General features: G+C 39.8%; 1 protein-coding gene across 7 annotated transcripts in view; it reads right to left on the bottom strand.

Annotated features, from left to right (window-relative positions):
- The window catches only part of ablim1b (actin binding LIM protein 1b), a 279,577-nt gene that overhangs the window by 234,375 nt on the left and 22,936 nt on the right, over positions 1-22,266 (bottom strand). For all 7 annotated transcript variants that reach the window (XM_041209206.1, XM_041209211.1, XM_041209207.1 and 4 more), the window contains exon 2: positions 8,663-8,797. In XM_041209206.1, the coding sequence (XP_041065140.1) occupies positions 8,663-8,797 (135 nt within the window). The remainder of the gene's footprint in view (positions 1-8,662; positions 8,798-22,266) is intronic.

The raw sequence follows: 22,266 nt of genomic DNA, 5'->3' as shown, positions 1-22,266 counted from the left end.
CTTCCACATTTCTAATTTTGACACCTTTCCCAGCTTTGTCCCATCTTTCCCTTAAACAAACTGATGCGCCCTCGCAGCCTTCCTATTTTTTTCCAAACCACTGCCTGAGCCTCTATTTCTTTTTTGTAGAGAGACAGAGACCAAAGGGCTTCTAGGTAAAGTGGATGGGATGAGCTTCTTGACTAGCCAGCCAAGCTAATAAATTTCCTACCCTTTAAGTCTCTGGGGAAAGCAATTCCCATTCAGCATGCTAACTACCTTTCATCTAGGTCCCTTTAAAAAAAAAATCAAAGTAGAGATTGCTCTTCAAAAAATATTAAAAGTAACTTTTTTTCCTCAATCCTTTCTGTGGTAATATTGTCTTAAAGACCTGAAACATGAAAGTAACCATAGCGATAAAGGATTTTATTCCATTTTGTTAAATTTCAATGAAATGGGAAAATAAAACTCCATGACCTTCACCTTTGTCAGTCAACTAACTAGACTTGTAAGGCGATAATCTCCCTCACATGTGCAGGGAAGGGTTATGTTAGGATTATCAGCAAAATGGGTGAAGTTATATTAACGTTAGTACATTAATCTTTTATGTCAGCAAAAGATCATCAGCTCCGTGCCTCAGGGAAATTGCTGTGCTCTTTCGCGCACATGCGCGACAGAGCGCAGGCCCCGACTCTCCCTCCTCTCCCCGCCCGCACAGCTGGTGCTGAGCTCTACCGGCTGTGCATCACGCTGGGCAGGCCTTAGTTGGCGTAAAATGGCGGCGCATAGCCAATCGCGGGCAGTGATCGGCTCTGCATCCGCCCCGCCCAGTCTGCCCGTCATAGGTAGGATGCATGTCAGAGGATGGCTACTATAACGTTAGAGTTCTTTCTTTATCATGTCCACAGACAGTCTATACATGGCCCAGCCAGAACTGGACACATTTTTGCACCTTGTTGTTGAATTCGGCAAGATGTGCAACAGTGCAGGGTTCCTCTAGTGATAGGCATTGCAGGAGATGTTGCATAGTCTGTGGCTCAGCTCCACATTCACAAGTTGTCGGGCTGGTTGTATATCCCTATTTACTTAGTGACACCTTTGAACGACCTACACCAGTCCTAAGTCTGTTAAGGCACTTCCAGGTTGCCCAGTTGCAATTAGCTTCTGGGGGAAGGCTTTCATCCGGTAGAATTTCCATCACTGGGGTTTGTTCGAGACTGGCAAGCCGGTCTTTCCACAAGGCGATGTGGACTTCAGATGGGTTCGATTGTAATGGAACAACATTGTTCATGAAGCTCTTCCTTGACTTTAGGCGGCTGGGTGTAGGTGTATGACTACGTAGAGGATGCTTCTCATCTGATGTTTGACGGAGTCACTCTTTCTTACTGTCTACCATTCTTCTTATATCAATGTTAGAGTAAGAATTCTAAATTAAATCCGTGAAGATTAGTCACAACAAAACATTTAAATTCATCAGAAATGAAAAAAGTAGTGATGTTCTTAATGTTTCTAGAAATGTAGTCTTGCAAAAAAGTTAAGCAGACAAGATCCTTTTATCTGAACTGTGATAGGTAAGCTAAATAAATACAGTAAAACTAGTTGCCAAATGTTGTCTCAGTCCCATTCTCCCAATAATTCCGCTTTAACGTCTTTGTGTTCTCTAATAAGAAAAGGATTTACTTTATATTGGAAAAAATTATACTCAGCTTAGCACCCTTGTATTTTTCATCTACATTGATTCTTACAGTAATACAATCTTATGCTAATTCGGTACAAGAAGTTCCCTCCAGTTAAATACATATTTGTAATTACAGGCACTTGTATGAATAAAATTGTTACACTGATTAACTCAAGTTTTCCAATAAATATGATGAAATTGGGCTTTCGTTTTGTGAAATACCCATTTGGAAAATTTGCTACATGACTGTTTGTTTAGTTTCCCATCAGTTGGCACTAACTGTATCTCTAATGCTCTTCCAGAATACTTTAGAAAAAAAATAGGGCTATTAAACAGAAACCTGTTGCCCAGTACCAAAGTTTCATTGCTCGGAACTGTCTTGTTGCTAGTGATTATGACTTGAGATTATACTTTTAAGTAATCTCACTTGCAATGCCTTTCAGGAGCAGGATATTGCAAAAGAGTTATCTACTTCGATGGTCAATGTCTGAACAGTAAAACAGTAGCTGAGGCTCATCTGCACAGTGTATTTTCAAGCAATCTATTCCACTTCATTTGCACTTCTTCCTACAGTTTAAAAAACTCTAGGAGACTTAGAGTTGTCTTCACTTAATTCATTACTTTGTTCCTGTTTTAAGGCAGATCTGTGGCTTCAACTGATGGTTGATTATTGTTGGTCAGCATACCTATGCACCTGAGAAACTAGGCACAATGTGATGAATCCTTACCCTAATTTCAAACGAGCGCAAATCAGCAGAAGCCTGCAATTCTGACCTGGAAGCGCCGTCAGTTTTGTGGATGGGGCCTGGTTTGGACAAGGATTCTGTTGATGGAGCTTAAAAGATTAGAAGTAAGGTGGTTATGTGGGTAACACACCCACACTTAAAATTCTGTCATCCTTTGTGCTATTTGATCCATCCCAGATTAAATCATGCAGAAATTCCATGGCAGCAAGTTCCACGTCTGCTAAACACTATGAATAGAGAAAGAGTTGCTGGGGTTTTAAAATGGTCACAAAAACACATTCCCTTGGTTAAGTACAAATGCTGGTTTCTTGCACTTACATTTTATTTGATTTATCAAGATCTCAATCCCTTTAGCAAAGTCCTTTTGCCAGCAGTTAATTAGATCAGACCTGCTGATTTATGGCTTTGGTAACAACAGTACGCAGAGCAATGAAACCTACATATCGCTGGTTATACTTTACAGACAAAAATACAGAAAGGGATCAAATGCATATCAAATTATTCTGCTAATGCGAACATGATACATCATTAAATTATCAAGGACTGCAATGTCCTGTCCTGTGGTGGAGTGAAAAAGTGAATAAGAGACAAAGGCTATGGTTAAGGTCACTGCTGGAACCTCACAGGACAGGAAAGACATGAGCACTTGGTCAAACTGAAAAACTGAGTAAACTTTCTTCTAACTTGCCACCACTCACAGTATTTTAATATTGTCTCACAGAGTGGCAGTCATAACTGTCACATCATTTGAAAGCCTTTTCCTCTGATGTCAGTTGCGTTAGATTATAAGCGGGAGAAATTGCTATGCATGGCACACAATTTTTAGGTATAAAATTGGCACTGCACTGATAAGTCTAGCAGTGGGGCATTCAACCTACTGCTAAATTTATTGGGCCCATTAGCTCTTTAACTGTTGTTTAAAGCAATTTAGGTTACTTAGGGGCTCAAAGCTTGTCGAAGAATTCCTCTTGTTGATTGTGATTCAGTTGGTAGCACTCTCACATCTTGAACCAAAGGTACTGGGTTCAAGTCCCACTTGAGCACAAAAATTAAAGCTGGCACTCCAGTTCAATACTGAGGGAGTACTACACTGTTGGATGAGACATTAAACTGAGGCTCCATCTGCCTGCTTGGCTGGATATAAAAGATCCCATGCCACTGTTTTCAAAAAGAGCATGGGAATTATTCCTGGTGTCCTGGCCAATATTTATCCCTCAGTCAACATTACAAAAAAGAAACAGATTATGGTCATTATCACTTTGTTGTTGTGGGGTTTGCTGTGTACAAATTAGCTGCAGCATTCCCTAAAGTACAACAATGACTACACTTCAAAAGTTGATAATTACACTTCATAAGTTCAAAGTGCTTCGAGACATCCAGTGGCTGTGAAAAGTGCTATCTAAATGCAAATTTTTATTTTTTCTTTGCCTGTAAAATTTGTTTTTGATGCAATAATACATTTAAAAAAAACCTTTCTGTACAGCCAGACAAAGCAGGAGGCTCTGTCGGCTTCACATGCACCATCATCACCCTCGCGCATCCCACCATAACCCACTCTAACCCCGTTCTGAACGCTTACCATCAGGTCAATGCCAGTCAAGTAAGCAACCCAATTTTCAAGAGCTGCAATTTGTGAGCAGCCTGTGAAGGCACGACAGATGCTGACATCATACACATAAAATTATGAAACCCAAAGCCTAAATTTGGGCCTGATTTGGGCCTCTAGGTTTGGGCTACGAGAAAGCTCTACCCATAAGGCAGTTTATTGGTGCTTCCATGCTGGTAATTGGACTTCTCTGCAGATAACTGCAATTTCCCACAGACAGATCATTATTTTTCTATGCTAGGCATGGAAAGTGGGTCATTTATAAATAGATTTTCTAAAAGGACAAAACATTAAATTTTACTGCTCATTTTTTTGAAAAGCAATGCTGTTTATGAGAGTTAGGTAGCTGTTATGTGGATGGCTTAGCTTGGTAATGTTATTTAATGGTTTGAATTTGCACCGCTCCTCCCTGACCTTGTTAAATGCCTTATGAAGGAATCAGCTGCTGGTTTGATTTACTTCACTGACCAGTTCCCACATCAACACTCCGCATAGTAGAAAAAGCAACTGTAAAGCGAGTTTAACAAATTCGAGTTAAATCAGACTTCATCATGATTACTGTGTTTGGTTCTGGGCACCAAATCTTAAGGAGGAAGAATTGCCCTTGAAGTGGGTGCAACACAGATTCATCACCTTAATTCCAGGGCCAAAATAATTAAATTATGAGGACAGGCTGAATAAACTTGCCTTGTATTCCCTTAAAAATACAAGAGAGAGAGGTGGCCTAATCAAAGTATTTAAATTGTTAAAATGTTTTGATGGGGTTGTTGTGGAGGAACTATTTCCTCTGCCAGGGAACCAAGAACAAGGAGACGTAATTTTAAAATTAGAGCTAGGATATTTTGGAGGAAAAACAGGAAGAATTTTTCACACAAAGGGGTGTAGAAATACAGAATTCTCTCCCCCAAAAAGGCATGTGTGCCCTGAAAATTGCAGCTTTCATGACAGAGGCTTATAGATTTTTGTTAGGCAAAAAAGTATTAAAGGGGAAGATGCTAAGGTGGGTAAATGGAGTTGAGGTACAGATCAGACATCCTCTGACTGATTGGCAGAACAGGCTCGAAAGAATAATGGCCGACTCTTGTTCCTATGTTTCTATGAATCTTCCCATGAGATGTGCTTGCTTCAATGTGATTTTTCTATTGCCCTTGTAATAGCATCCATAGCGATCCCCAGGCAAACAAGTATTCTTGTCCTCGTCCCTTTCGGAATTCCAACCATTCATCCTTCATTTGACTGCTCTATTACATCAGGAACCAGTCATCCAAGTTCAAAGACTTGCAGCTGAAAAGATTTTTCTTCTGCGGATGCAAGGTTAATGAGCTGTTGTATCATTGCCAGGAATTATAATTCTGTTTTTAATGTTTTCTGCTAGTTTTTGTCATTTTTAATTAACAGAGTTGTACATTCCCAATCCTATTATTATTAATGAATAAAATATCATATGTCATGGTAGAAATGTCACTTGAAATTTTGCAGGAAAATTTCTTTCGAGGTTTCTCTCACGTAAAATGCAAGATAAACCATCTACCAATACAGAAAGCCATCAACCACCTATTTCCCTCTGGTAAACAAGTGGATTAAATTTGTTTTACTACAGGTGAACTTACAATTAAAATGATACCAGAAAATTAATCTCAACATTAGAGGAATGAACTGAGGTTGAGAAATATTTTGTGTTCAGAATATTGCAATTTGGTTTCTCTTGATAGAACTAATAATAGCGAGTAAAAGAACCAACATCTGAACAGTTTGAACATTCTTAACTGTTCCATAATTTTTCCCTTAAAACGAACTCTAAGACTTAAGGCAGGTCCTCAGTCATCCTCCGTACAACATACAAAAACTGAGCCTGTTCATCGGCCAATGGTGTCAGCTATTTGTATTACATCTGTTTTCATTTCAATGTAAAGGGAGCAATTTTCTCTAGATACTTAGGAACATACAAACAAGATTAGCCCCCCCCAACCCTGTTCCACAGCCATTAAATGAGAGACCATGGCTGATATGTGATCTAATTCCATATCCCTTAGTTCCAAAAAATCTGTCAATTTCAGATTTCAAATTAACAACTAATCTAGCATCAACTGACATTTGCAGAAAAGAGTGCCAAACTTCTATCACCCAGTGTGTGTTGAAATGTTTCCTAATTTCAATATTTTCAGTGCTAAAGGGCTTCATAGGTGGCCAGGTTGGGGTCTTGAGCTACAACACTGGTTTAGCCCAACATTAGCTCAAGACAAGGCTTGGTAAAGAAGTGCTGCATTAAGAGCAGCTGCCTGGAGGACCATTAAGGGTCTCACTGACAATTAGTGTTCATGAAGGAGACTGCACGGTACTTTGGTGGCCAGTGCTTCAACTAATGACCTCGTCTGTCAGTGGGCAGCCGAACTGGGATAAAGAAGTTGTTGCTGAGGATTTCAAATGTTCTTTAAAGCTATGCTAGCTTTTACTGTTCATTTTATGCTGGACCTTTGAAGATGACATCACCAAAACTCTAACGACATTTAGCCTTGAAATTCTCTGAGGACTCTACCTAAAAAGATTAAGTCCTGTGCTATAGTACCTCATCAGACATCTAAAAAGGGAGTGCTTATTTATGGACAAGCTCGCTCTGGATGAGGAATGGGTGGAGGACTTAAGAGATAGACAGGAGGGATAGGGGCTACGATTATGGAATCTTCCCCATCACCCCTTCCTCCCCCACTACTCCATGGATATAGAGCACTCCTCTGGACCTCCACCAAGACCACTAGTGCTGTGCCTGGAGAACTTGTACCCCCTCTCCATTAGTCCCTGAGCTAACCTGTATGTCAGTCAGGGCACTCCACATCTTCAATGGAAGTGGGTGCATGGAACCTTCATATACTGCACAATGAGAATTGCATATAAACAGTCCTTGAGTTCTAAACCTGTAAGTGTCTGTTTTAGCACCTGTAGGCAATTTTAACTCATGGTAATCAATAATTAGCCCAAGAATTTCAAAAAGGGTGTCTTTCTAGCATAGCACTCTCTTAGTGCCTGTTTTCACCCTTTCACCAAAATAACTTCCTAAATATCTCAAAGGTATTACACCAAGATGTAAATACAGTAAAGGCGCAAAATGGGGATCAGTAGCATCCATTGTTTGGGTGCTAGAGGTGCAATGTGGTGACCAAAATGACGTCCAAAGCTCACGCATTTTTGCCACAAATCATGCCAAATGCCAAACAAGAGGCATCCTTTACCTACATTTGAAGCAGCCATTGGTCCATTGGCCTACCACCTGCTCCTGGTTGCTGCTGTAACTTTCGTTTGCCCTGAGACAACCACTGCCAATGCTGAAAACTAGCACTCAGCACCATGAAGTTAAAAGGTAAGTACTTACATTAATCAGCAACACTCAATCACCTACTCACCCTTCTCCCACCTCATTGCTGTCTCTGACCTCCACGGACCCCAATCTCCATACCCCTCCGCCCCAGCTCCAACCACCTGGCCCAGCCAACTGTACATCCAAACTCCCACAACAGTGTTTCTAAGATTTGCAAACTACCTAGCTACCAACCACAGCACCCCCACCCTCATAAGTACACCCGAAGCCTGTGATCTTCCGACCCTACAAACTCCAAATCATGAATTCAAAGGCCTGCCCATTCCTCCTCCCACCATGCAGCTCATGCCCCTGGAAACCGGGAAACCACCCGGTGCAAGCTCCTCTCGCAGCACCATCAACATTATGTCAGTCCAAGGCCCAAAATCTGGGGCTCCCTGAACTCACATATTTGAATACGAGTTGTTAACCCTGTGCTGCTAAGTTGCCCAAAATTAGTCCTCCTGCCTGGCAGAATTAGCAGTCTCCATTGTAGCTTATTAAGGGGTAATTTCTTCAATTTAGTTTTTATATCATAATGTTAGCGAGGACTCTTGGGGTCAAGAGTAAAGAAATATTAAAGGCATCATGTGTAGAGTGGAAAATTCGACTGTGTCCTTGGCACCATTAACATTCCTTTACCTATGATTCCCAGGGCTCATCTGAAATGAGATTGTGGAAAGGATGAACAGGTCTTCTAAAATGAGTGTCAAACAGATTTCATGTCTATGCTACATATTTTTTTATTTTCAAACTTACAGCAGCTAAGATAAAATTCAGCAAGGGCAGACACAAATACAAGCCAACATTTTACAATCAGTTCTTATAAAAAAGGTATCAAACGCTTGCTGACTGTTTGGCTATGAGGTGTGAGGTCTCCCACCTAATTGTGCAGTGTTTTGGAATCTGCTCGATGAAATTATGACAGTCTCATTGAATTGATCTTCATGCTGGATCCACAATAATCAGCAACTAGGACCAAATTAGTGTGTTAAAACCAGACTTTCAAACTGGCATGTCTTTTCACGACAGTGCCCATTTAGCCATTGTTTTCATCCTTACATAAAAACAACCCCCTAAAATAGAATTTGACAAATCATCAACCTGGCTGGAAATGCACTGGGTACTATGTTGAAGCCACATCTGACAAGAGGAACTTAAAATATTTTTCTCGGAAACAAATCATCATACTGTGAGCACATGAAGCTCTATCCATAACATACAGACCTTGTGCTTATTTTAAAACTTCGGAGTTCAAAATGGGAAAATCCAGAGTCAAAGATCATTATTGATGTTCTTACCTTTGCAGGTGAAACATTTGAGGTGAAAATGTCTAGACTGGACACGTAGCACCTGTCCTTTACATGGGTCTCCACATTTGAAACAGTGGATGGCTGGCTTTTCAGTAGGCTGGTGGGGGTCCTGAGGGTGAGCCACTGCAAAGAAGAAGAAAGAATGGGCACACCAGGTCAGCAACTCTGATAATCCAGCATGTATTTGCATCTCCAACATCATTTGGTTATAAGGAGGCAGACAAAAATAGACCCTGTGTCAGCATCCAGGCAGAAATGGCTAAGTGGTATATGTTATTAGTTAGATGGTTTTATATTGAGCTGATGCAGTGCTCAGACTTTCAAATCATTGGGGAATTGAGTATGGAGACAACCTAAGTTTAATAAATCGTTCAAATCTGAATTCACATGTGCAACACTAGTTGGGATGTTATTGTCAAATCCTGCCTTTTACTTCAGACAGGAGTTTAAATCAAACTTCCAAATCTAAAAATGAGAGAGAGAGAATGATTACAGAATGGAACAGAGATGAACTTTTTTTTATTTGTTCCTGGATGTGGGTGACACTGCCAAGGCAGGGTTTACTACACATTCCCAGTTATCCTGAGGGCATTAAGATTCAACCACATAGTCTGGGACTCGAGTCCAGAGTGGTTAAAATGGCAGGTTCTCTTCCCTGAAGGACATTATGAATCAGCCGAGTTTTTACAACAGCCAAGCAGCTTTCATAATTATTATCTGATATCAACCTACAATTCACCAGGTTTATTGAGCTGAATATCACAACTTGCCATGGTGGCTTTATAGTCATGACCTCTCAGTTGCTGGTCCAGCGTCAAAACCACGAGGCTATCATAACCTTAAAGAATCTGAATATTGATGCTTGTCTCAAAAGGCAGTCACACTGCATTCCTACAAAAATTGTTATGCGTTACATCAATTGATGAATTGATATTGAGACACATTTGTGGTTTCTCGAACAGCGTGAAAATATCTGGATGAGGTAGTCTTCTATCATTTTATGTTGAAACCTGTTGTTTGCGAAATACAAAGTTTAAAACATTAGGATAGTTAGTTCTTTTCAAATGGCAAGTAAATCAAAAACAGCTTGAAGCAGCTGAGTAGAGCTCTGTCCTGCATTTAAATACATACACAGAGCTGTGTGCCTGGGTTTACATACATGCATACATACATACACAGACACAGGTTTGTGCAGGTGTTTAAGTACACATACATGGATCTTCCCACATGCATTTAGGATGAACTTTGTTTAGCTAGTGAGAGGGCTGTACAAGCAGATAATATGGGATAAATTTTCCAAACTAGCACTCCTGACACAGCCTGACACATGTTGAGAATGCATATTGAGAATTTGGGTGAGGGAGTCAATGAAATCTGTATGATTTTCTGGTTATTACTGTTACTGGATGGAAAATTGTGAGGGCTGTACATGTCTGTGTCTGAATTCCTAATTTGTATTCCTGTTGTATACAGCTCAGAGCCATTTGTAAAATCTGCCTTGCAGCTCCACATCATCCATTTGTTTATGGTTCTGGTGTCAAACAGAGATGTCATGTAACAATTTCAGTTATTATTCAATTATCTAATCTAAAATTATGCTAGTCTCTGGCACCATACTAACAATGCAGGCAAAAATAGTAATTAAAGGAAAAGTAAAATTTATCGTTGTGTTTTACAATGTAACATCAATATGACCAGGACTTTTCGAATGACCTACTGTATACCTACCATCCAGGTAATGACAAAGAATTGTCATGGAATGTAAGATGGGAATATATTTATATCAGGCAAGCAAAGCAACTGGCACTATATTGTCATTCCTTCACTGTCGCTGGGTCAAAATCCTGGAAGCCCCTCCCTAACAGCACTGGACTGCAACGGTTCAAGAAGGCAGCTCATCACCACCTCTCGAGGGCAACTAGCGATGGTCAATAAATGCTGGCCTAGCCAGTGACGCCAACATCCTGTGAAAGAAAAAAAAATGTGGTTCCAAGTCAGAATGGTGTGTGACTTGGACGGGAACTTGCAGATGGTGGTGTTCCCATACATCTGCTGCTCTCGACCATCTAGGTGGTAGAAGTTGCAAGTTTGGAAGATGCTGGCGAAGGAGCCTTGGTGAGTTCCTGCAGTGCATCTAGTAGATGGTACACACTGCTGCCACTGAGCGTCTGTGGTGGAGGGAGTGAATGTTGAAGGGGGTGGATAGGATGCCAATCAAGCAGGCTGCTTTGTTCCGGATGGTGTCAAGCTTCTTGAGTGTTGTTGGAGCTGCACTCATCCGGGCAAGTGGAGAGTATTCCATCTTGACTTTTGCCTTGTAGATAGAGGACAGGCTTTGGGGAGTCAGGTGATGAGTTATTTTCTGCAGAATTTCCAGCCTCTGACCTGCTCTTGTAGCCATAGGATTTATATGGTTGGTCCAGTTCAGTTTCTGGTCAATGGTAACCCCCAGGGTGTTTTAGTGGGGGATTCCATGATGGTAATGCCATTGAATGTCAAGGGGGGGATCCTTAGATTCTCTCTTACTGAAGATGGTCATTGCCTGGCATGAGTGTTACTTGCCAACTCAAGGTTCAATAGCTAGCAAACTAGCACAATCGGTCTCAAATTTGCTGGATTTAATTTTTCAAAGTGTTCCAAGGTTAGCCAGTATATACAATTTTTAATGGAAAATTCATCATGCTCCATGGGCATTGGAATGCCCACAGGGCAGCCTATGTATTAGTGTGTTACCATGCATTGAAAAGAATGTTTGGCAGTTTTGAACTGTTACTTATTATGAGCGCAATAGAATATCATTATGTTTAGCTCTGAAGCCACTGTGAACTGGACATGAAGTAGACAGAAGAGAATTATCAAATGCATTGAACCAGAGAAATCTCTAAAAAGGATATAAATGAGACAGTGCCTATTGGTCTAAACCAGATAAGAATTAGGAAGTAGGGAATTATTTATCAGTCTGAACAGGGATCAATTGCACAGCATAAAGTTACTTATTTTGCTGAAGCGGATTTGTCAAAACATAGGCACTCCAATCAGCTCAATGCAGAAAACCAGCTAAGATGACTATCTGTACTGATTCAGCTTCAAAATAAATTAATACAGAACACATTTTCCTATGAAGTGCTTTAATCCTGGGATAGATCAGAAGATAAAGCTAACTACAAAATAAGTTGACTGTTAGATTTCCAACATTTATTGCTGCATTTTTTATTCGACATGTGATCCATCTTCAGGGTTTGTTCTCTAGATTGTATGTGAACAAAGGGTAAGAAATCTCTAGACTGTTAATTGCATTTTAAGAGGCACTCTGTCCATCTCATTCATTTTTAACTGATATGTTATTTTTAGAAAATTCTAGGATCATATCCTCTAGAGATGGGCTGGTTAAATATCAAAGAGCATATGTCATCTTTGATTAAATCATCTATAATGATTAACTTTAGCTATGAATATGGGTTTGCAGAATGAATCTGCTAATATCATTGCTTGCTTGAGTTCTTTGATTGATTTCAAGCATTTCATGTTCTGTAAATTACTTCTCATTTACGAATTATAAAACCATAGCAATCTCCTTGAGGAAGGGATTATCTAGTCTCCCGCACCTATACCAGGTCTTCACCAGAGCTATCTACTCCGTTCTCATTGATCTACTGTGCCAATGCCAGCTTGCCAACCAAACCCATTTATTCTTATCCCATTTCCCAGTTCTTGCCCTGATTTTTTTTTAAAGTTCCTCCTTCAAATGCTTATCCACAAGATTTTTTTTGTCTTTTTCATCAATTTTATAAGATGGGAAATCATGGTGGTTGAGTGTTGATATGTGTTCCTGGTATGCGCTAGGAAGGTCCAGGCACCCAGGACAATATTCCATCTATTGTCAATAGCCGGTCATGCAGGAAATGTTGATCTTTGCCTTAAGTTGTAATGCTTTTTCTGCATCGGGAATGCTAGTATGGAAAATCTAGCTGTTAATTAATTATTAAATATTCAAGGTTGACTTGGTACACACCATCTCTTGCTAAACGACTGATGTCAGTCCCTGGTGTGTCTGCTCAGAAAGCATTCTCAGCATGAAGGGAAGAAATAACACCTACTGTTTCATAATAGGGAAGTTGTGTGACACAGTGGAGCATCCCTACCTCTAGGCCAGAAGCTCCAGGTTCAAGACTTCTTCAAGACTTGATGGCCACAGAAGGTGCATTCAGAACATGGCCAAACAGGTTGGTTATCAGCCTGTAAATCCTTCCAATATGCCTGATGGCAAGTGAGAAGAGCAGGAGAGTTTCCTTGTTAGCCATACTGCAGAAGGCAACAACAAACCACTGCAGTACTTTGCCAATCATGAACCAGCCCACGGAAGTCCATGATCACCAATGCCTTCTTAGGGCATGGTACCTGAAGGAGAACAGGAGGTTCATCATAGTGCAACTGTGTTTAAAGAGCTAAGGATTAAACCAAAGCGTGGTTACAGCATTTGGAATGGGTGGTGGGGGAGTGGATGAGGAAAGATGGGACATGTCCTATGCCTAAAAGATTTGAAAGGACATGCCCAAATCATTGACTCCCACTAGTGCTGCAATCTATGCTGTATTGAGTATACTTATTTTACAAAAATTGGAAACATTCCTAGAACATGATGCTGAAGTAAGCAGATATAAAAATAAGTGATGGGAATAAGAATTTGACAGTTGTATTATTGAAAATAAGTGGTTGTAAAAATGACAAAACTTCCCTACAGAACAACAGTCATTGCATTTCAGAAGTAGCTACAAGTGAGATTTCAATATAAGGTACCTGATAAGTATAACAATAGAAGTACTCCGTTTCAATAAATTAAATTGCATGATCTTTATTCCTAATTTAACTAATGTTAAAGATGTAATACAATGCCCACAGAATTCAAAAAAGCCCTTCTAAAAACATTTGCAGTTGAGTATGGGCACCTCATGCTCAGTCCAAGTGCTTTGCATAGCTGAAAGTGCAATCACTTCCTCTTCAAAGCTTTTAAACACTACATCATATTGTTCAGTTTATCATGGCAGCATTGCACTTGCCAAGGTCCTGACCAGTAAATGATGTGCTTTCCTGTTATTGCTTTGTTGGCATTCTTGGTCGGAGTGTAATGTGACATTGCTTTGCCCTTGTCTGTTTTATCCATTATCTGAAACATGCACAGCTTGATGTGGTCCTTCCTTCAATAGAACCAAAATATTGATTTATTACTCATTGAAGTGAGTGCTTAGAAGAAACTAAGTAAAGTGCAACCAGTTTGAATTACAGTTTGTGGAATGACAGACCCATGGCCTTTACAAAAAAGTTATTTGCTTAAGAATCATTAACACCTGTTGCACTTCTATGCAAACTATTGGGATATGGACCTATTTTCTGAAATTATTTTTGTAAAGTAGAAGTGCAAGTTGTCTTCACATCTCCCTCACTCTGCATTAGGAAGTGCTCGAAGTGAAATGAATATTGCACTGTTTCCTATCCTGCTTCCCCTGTTTAAAAATATTACTTATTTTGCTACATCCACTTGTGTTCCACTCGTCATTCACTATTGTGTCCTTATGCAGAGTCAGGATTCTGAATATAATTTTTATTGAAAGAAATATGAAGGAAAACATCTGTTTCCTAAAAAATGAAAGGCTCACAGGCAAGTAATTAAAATGAAATAACCTTAGCAACTGTCACCACCTTAGTAAATAAACTTGATAATAATTATTTCAAATTTGATTTCAGTTGGTCTGACTTTTGGCAGATAAAAATTCACTTATCTGCTTGTTCAGGTGAATCTAAAAGGTCACAGGACATAACTTGAAGGAAAGCATGGATAACCTATCCTCTCTCTTCAAGTGCCACCAATACAGATTATTAGTTTATCACATATGCTGTTTGTGGGACCTTGCTGTGCACAAATTGGTTGCTGTAGTTGTCTGCAAAACAACAATAAGTAGATTTCAAAAGCATGAGAGAGGGTACAGAAGGGATTGACAAGACTGTTGTCAGGAATGGAGAATTTCAGCTATGAGGAAAGACTGGATAGCCTGGAGTTGGTTTCTTTGGAATAGATAAGGCTGAGTGGAGATTAATTGACCAGCACAGTTTTCGCATGGGTCATCTACTTTACTTTCTACTGAAGGCAATGTAGAGAAAAATCAAATGGGGTTTAAAATGGCAATCCAACCCAGTCCTATTTTTTTCCCCTCCGCCACAAAGCACAAAATTGAATATTGCATAAATGCATTAGCAGAGTTTGGGGCATTTCAGCTTGCTAACAGCCTCATTAGCTGCTTAACAAGTGTCCCAGCATCACGATTACAGGTGCATTCTGATTGGTCTACACTACAACAGTGAACCTAGATTCAAAAGTATACAACATTGATTTCAGAGTGCTTTGAGATGTCCTGTAGTTGTGCTAGGAGTTATGTAAATGCAAGTCTTTCTGTTTGGTGGAATTGTTGTTCATGATTTCTGATTAGATCAATTTTCAGGAAACTGTAATATCCAAAAGTCTCTTCTGTAGGTTATTCAGTCATAGTAAAAAAAACAATTCTATTACTTTTTCCCCACTGCAAGAGGCCTTTTATTAATTCACTCATGGGATGTGGGCATCACTGGCTAGGCCAGCATTTATTGCCCATCCCTAATTGCACTTGTTCAGAGGGCATTTAAGAGTCAACCACATTATTGTAGGTCTGGAGCCACATGTAGGCCAGACCAGGTAAGGACGGCAGATTTCCTTCCCTAAAGGACAGTTGTAAACCAGATGGGTTTTTACGACAATGGTTTCAAGGTCATAATCAGACTTTTAATTCCATATTTTTATTGGATTCAAATTTCACCATCTGCTGTGATGGGATTCGGACCCGGGTCCCCAGAGCATTACCCCGGGTCTCTGAAATACTAGTCCAGTGACAATACCACCGCCCCCACCCCTATTAACAGAGTTTGGGCTATGCCACTACCTCCCCTTTTACTCCAATTATGTAAACATTTAAGACTAGTTTAATATGAGTCTTTGATCAATAGCACTACAATATCCAAGAGCTTGGCCTAAATAGCCAAGTGGTTATGGTACTGGGTTTGTAACCCCAAGATCAAGAGTTCAAATCTCATAATGGCAAACTATGAAACAATGTAACTTCATCTGAATAGGAACAGATGGAAACGGGTTTGTACTCGAAAGAGTTATAATATCCAAGAAATGACCAACTAGAAGTTAGCAACGGACACTGATTGGGGGCCAGTCTGAGATGGTTGACTGGTCTGACTAACTGCCAAAGCTCTCCATTCTCACACTTGTTTGATTAAACAGTTTCAGTCATTAAGAAGGAATCCTGCTTTACTTGCCAGTTATGATCGATGAACAACTATTTCTAGTTTGAGCAAGATTTAACTGGGATACACTTGCATATTAACCCTGACCCAAGCTTGTTTATACAAAGCATTCGTCAAGGCCTACAGTCAGAAAAAAATTAGAACCTTTTCCCCTAAGTGCATGATTTATAGGTTGTATGAATATAAGACCATTGATTATATTCTTTGAATCATTAATCCTTAAGTTCTTAAGAAAAATTACCTTAATCCTGAAATTGCAAACACATTTTCCTAAATTCCTCTCTCCTATTTCTGTGGAAAATTAACTTATTTTGCAGCATATAAGGAGCCAATTCAGCCTATCCTGCCTGCGCTGGCCCTCTGAAAAACAGTCAGTTAGTTTCATTTCCTCGTCCTTTCTCTTTCAATTTTGGATTGACTGCCATTTTCAAAGCTATTACACCCCACTGTTTCTGGTAAGTCAGTCTGTGTCCAAACAATCCTGCGGCTAAAAACATTTCTCCTAACCTCTCCCTTTATTCTTTTGGTAATGAGCTTGCATTTACATCCACTTGCCATCAACTCACCAACCCGATGAAACCGTTTCCCCCTATTATCAAAACCATTAAATATTTTGAACAACTCTATCAGAATCCTTAAAACTCTTCCTTCAAATCAAGAGAACCCCAATTTCTCCAGTCTCACACTATTAACTTCAGTCCCAAATTTAGTATAATTTTAATGAATTTCTCCTGATGTCTCTATGATCTTGATGTCCTTCCCAAAGTATGGCATTCAAAATTGAGCACAATATTCTAGCTGTGGTCTAACCTGTGATTTGTAGAGGTTTGGCATTACTTATTTACTGTTCCACTATTAATCTTATTTATCTAACTACAAATCCCATTTCATTCTTTAATACCTTTAACAACTTATTCTGCCACTTTTAAGATTTATGTATCTGAACACTTATGTCTCTTAGCCCTTCCTCTCTTTTAAAGTTTTATCATTTAGTGTATAATCCCTCCCCTTATTCTTCCTCCCAAAATGTCACCTCACACTTCTTTGCATTGAATTTCACCTGACATCTATATGTCCATTTTACTAATCTGCGTCTTCCTGAATTTTCTATGTTTTCTTCATAGTTAACCATGCTGCCTACTTTTGTGTCATCATGAAATATTGATAATGTGTCATTCCAGATCATTTATATATATTGAAAAGAGGTCTCAATACTCTTTTACTAATTATTTTAAACCTTCGATTACTGACCCACTTGATAGAGGCACAGTTTCTTCCCATCTACTTTAACAAACCCACATTATTTTGAATACTTCTATTAGGCCTTAATATTTTCTGCTTCACATTAAATGAGAACAATCCTCAGATTTTCTAATTTATCCACAAAACTGGAGTTCCTCATCCCTGGTATCATCCTGATAAACCTCCTCTGTACCCTATCCAAAGCCTCCAACATCTTTCCTAAAACGTGCTGCTCAGAATTGTACACAATACTCCAGTTGAGGTCTAACCAGTGATTTGTAGAGTTTAGTATGACTTCCTTGTTTTTTCATTCAATGCCCCTATTTATATAGCCCATACACTTTCTTAACCACCTTATTAACACAGTATTACCCGTCACTTTGAATATCCATTCCCAGGTCACTCTGCTCTTGCACCCACCGCAAAATCGTACTATTTAGTTGATACTACCTCTCCGTGTTGTTCTTCCCAAAATGCTTCACTTAAAACTGATCCACATTAAATTCTATCTGCCTTTTGTCTGCCCATTCACTAGACAGTATATGTTCTTCTGAAGTCTGGTTCTATCTTCCTCACTATTTACTACATTCTTGAGTTTTAATCATTGGCAAACTTCAACATCGTACATCCAAGTCCAAGTCATTTATATACTTCAGGAAAAGCAGTGGCCCTAATATCAATCCCTGAAGGGCCCCTCTCCATGTACATTTCCAGTAAGAAAAACATGGTTGTGATATTTCCCATGGTGAATAACCTGATACCTCTCACGATCAAGTTGGTTAGTCACACATGGAGGATGGACGCTACAATTTGGTAATACAGGACGACAGATTCTAACAGAAACTTACCCCAGCAAGAAATCAATATCTTCAGGGGAGCAGAAAAGGGCAGTAAATAAGAAAACAAAGAAAAGAAAATGGACAAAAGAAACGTGCTTCTTTTACCACTTCTGTCTGCTGTGCAGCCAATTGTCTGGACTTTTCTTTAATAACAATGGTGAAGCTACCAGCACTCACTGTTATTACAGGATAAATCTAACAGCAACTTCTGGCATCGACATATGCACAGTTAAGCATGGAAATCCAGAAGCTACTGTCAGTGATACTCCACTCCTCTATAGACTGCACTGTTGCAGTCTTTGACAATGGAATCTATACAAATATCAATATAATGGCAGGAATCGACACTAACTGTCCACTTGCTGTATATTAATGACTGAAAAATTGAAGGCTGCTACATCAGGAGAAAGTGAGCTTATTGCAGTATAATAAGTGATATTAACTGATAAACAGCCACTCTAGCCCTGAAAAATTATTTTACAAGTCTGGAGTCTCATCCTCTGAAAAGAAAATAAATGATGCATATTTTTTAAAAATATATACTATTATAGTTTTTCTGTTTTTTCTCTTTCATCTCCATCCCTTAACCTCGTTCTTATTTCACTTCCTGTACAATGATTAATATATAATATATATGTTTTTAACTTCCTGTTTTACTGTCTGCAGGTCTCAGTAAGGATTCTTCAATCCAACTAATAGAAGAGCCTCTCTGATGCTTTTTCTGTTCGTAGACACCACAGATCCTCTGTAGAGGGTGCTACTTTGAAACATACACTTGATTAGTAAAAATCTCCACTGCCGAGCGCACAAAAAGTTGTGTCAACTGTACGTCACTGAAAGGAAAATCTGGACCAACAGCTCTCTTTCTCCCATAAATATTTTGTTCATATTTTTACATTTATTTAATGCTGTATCTGACGGCAATTTTATTCAGCAAATTCGTTGTAAATCATAGAGCTTCTGGTGTTTGGAATACAACCTAACCAAATGCTGAGTCGTGTGGTAGCTGTAAAGTGGAGGCCTTCTCAGGGGCAGGTGAAGTCGCATGGAACAAAAGCATGTGCTAAAACAAATAGTTGTATTGTTCCTCAAGAGAAAATGCAGGAATTATATTATTATTACTGTTGGGACAGATGTTTATACAAACGCAATAGGCCATGGAATCAACTGACCAATCATAAACTATGTAGTGAATAAACAGATAAAAGTAACGATTGAGTTACAAGTCGCTGAGGCTCTTAAGAATGCTTAAATATGAGTGCAATTTGAGGGTTTTAATTTCAGTGAGAGTGAACGGAACACAATTAGTCAGTGTCAATGAACCTAAGGTCAAATAATAACCTCCTTATTTTAGATAAATCACCAACTTGACAGAAGGGTTTTAACAACCAAATAATAAAAGTGAATAGCCCCTATGAAAATAGACGTATTTGAAGTTATCTTATACTAAATTTGTTTAAAAAGAGAAAAAGTTGTTTGAAAAAGCTGCAATGTTATTGTGGAAACTGTGTGTAAAGCAATGGTCCAAAATAAAGAACACCACCGAGGCTGCAATTCTAATAGGACAATTAAAAGTTGTATTGCACCAAGCCTGGAGAAACCTGGGCCTGAATTTTCAGCTCAGTGGGCGGGCGCGATTGCCGGGCCCGTGAGGGATTGGGAAATGGACTGCCAACCACAATCAGCCCCCGACTGCGATTTCACACTGGCTGGCTATTTAACAGTCAGCCTTCGTGAAGCGCTTGCTGAAAAGCTCAGCGCTGCCAGGATGGGGGTTGGAGGAGGGCGGGAAATGACATGAATACGGGCAAGCGCTGACAGAAAGCTCCCTGAAGGCAGAGAGCTGCCTCAGGGAGCTGAAGACTTGAAACCTAGGAAATAAACTTTTAAGATCAGGAAAAAAGTGTCCAACCATCACAATCAGGCACCTGAACATATAGATTATATAAAAACTGTCCACAGGTTTATATTTTTATTTTATTTTGTTATGGCACAGCCGATGGTAAATGCTGAGTTGTTCAAATCCCAAAGGGAAACTTGAAATAACTTGTTTTGCAATTTACATAAATTTTGAGATGTGTGCCCTGAATTCAGTAGTTATAAGACCACCAAGTCTTCTAAGTTTTTACAAAACTAGATTAAACATTCATTTATAGAATAACTTACTTTAAATACATACATAGATCTACAAATTACTCCTGTGATAATTTCTAAATCTGCTAATCAACCTAATTCCCAGTTACATTTTCGTTAAGGCAACAGTAAGGAGCATTAATTTTAAAAGACCCAGGCAGAGAAACATGGAACCCTGAACAAGTCAGCTTACAAGTGAGTTTTCTTAACCTCAGTCCTTTGAAGACAGCAGCTTGAGGCATAGATGCTGAAGGCTTTTTCACACACTTGTAAGATCATAAAAATGCCTTCCCTTACACACAGCCCTTGCTCCTTCTTTATGCAGATCTTTCTCTTTGAATGCAAATATCCATTGTTTCATTGTGCCTTTGGGCTTTATCTCCCTGACAATAAAATCCTCTCATAACACTAAGTTTTACCAGTAATCTTTCGGAAAAGTAAATACATTGTTTCTAAATTTCATCCGGCTAGGTGATACATTTCACCCCTTCTTTGAAAACAGTCTAGTCTGGTTTATTTCAAAATGCAAATGTTCCCTTGACATCTATGTTTCTAAACCTCCCCACGTTTATCTAATTAACATTTCAAACCTAACCTCTCTCCTTAGATCAAACTACCCAGACTAGCTGCCTCTAATTCAATTAAATCTCACGCACACATAGATACATATAGACACCTCCCACTATTACTCTATTTTACAATAAATTCCTATAGCATTATGAAAATTATATCTTCTTGACAATTAGTAACAGAAACTTCATCCCACCCTTGGATGAGGTTTGCTGAAAAATGTAAAGGCCACCTGTCCGCTAAACTTAAAGTTGGATGGGCTGCATAGAATGACAGACAACTGCACCGTTAATGGGCTTAATTGCCATCAGGCACGCTTCTGCCTTTTGTGCGCACCAGCTGACCGAAATATTGCGCTCACGCGATGTTTATGTTGAGACACTCGCCCGATGTCATCTCACGTGATTTCCTGCCCGACCGGGTCGCCCATTCAGCGTAAAATTCAGCCCCTGCAGATTGAGGGAACATGGAAAAATGAAGGAGATAAGGAGTTCCAGGATCCTTCCACATTTTTCATTACTAACCACAGATTTTTAAAAAAAATGATGGACATTATTCCAAATTGATTCAAAATGGACTAGCTGTACTTTAGAGCTGTACTTTAAAAAAACAAAGAGTTGAATTTTACCATGGGCATTGGGACCACAACATTAAGGCCAAAAGCTAGTCCCAAGCCCATTCACTGTCAATGGGACCTGCAGGTCCAATTAAGGACACAGACGGGATCCTGATGCTGCCAGCCCTGAGAGCCAGCAACTCTGAAGTCTGAATGCCAACGGGAGAGGTGGGTGCTGCTAAGGCAGGTCAGAGATCTTGAGGGTGCCTCAAAATTGAGGTGCCCTCAACTTGGTATGTAAAAATTAAAATTAGGGGGCTGAGGGCAGTAGGCTCAGAGGGGTACCCCCTCTGGGAGAACAGTGAGACCAAAAGGGGCTATGTTTCACGCCCGTTATCTCCTCTTTGGGTCATGGAGCCTCTGGCTTCGATAGGCCCCAGACTGCTGAATGGAGGCCAAACCCATGAAGCTGGCAAAATGCCACCAGTATAGTAAAATGGCCCCCAATTGAGTCCTTAATTTTGAAAGTAGGCTGTCTGGCTCTGCAGAGCGGGCAGCCCTCTCCTGCCCACTGCTTAGCAACTTCCCCAGTGGAGGACTGTGCCATTGTGGCTGCCCGCTATTTTACGAGCTCCTTGCCTCCGCTCTAGCCATAGTGGACCAGTAAAATTCAGCCCAAAATGTCTCTTTCCGCATTTCCAACAGCATTTTCTGTTTGCAATGGTATTTGTTGCTGAGAGGATCTGTCACCAGGAGGGCTTTTCCCCTACCCATTGTTAGTTCTGTGACTTGCAGAGACTTTTAGAGTAGGTTTTATTTTAGAATATGACTTTTTTTTAGGTGGAGCCCATTCCTGACGGAAGCTTCAAACAAGTGGTCCCTTGTATACTCAAGGAGACACAAAGGAGGGG

The sequence above is a fragment of the Carcharodon carcharias genome, chromosome 17 (assembly GCF_017639515.1).
Source record: "Carcharodon carcharias isolate sCarCar2 chromosome 17, sCarCar2.pri, whole genome shotgun sequence".
Classification (NCBI taxonomy): Eukaryota; Metazoa; Chordata; class Chondrichthyes; order Lamniformes; family Lamnidae; genus Carcharodon; species Carcharodon carcharias.
This window is presented reverse-complemented; position numbering and strand designations above follow the sequence as displayed.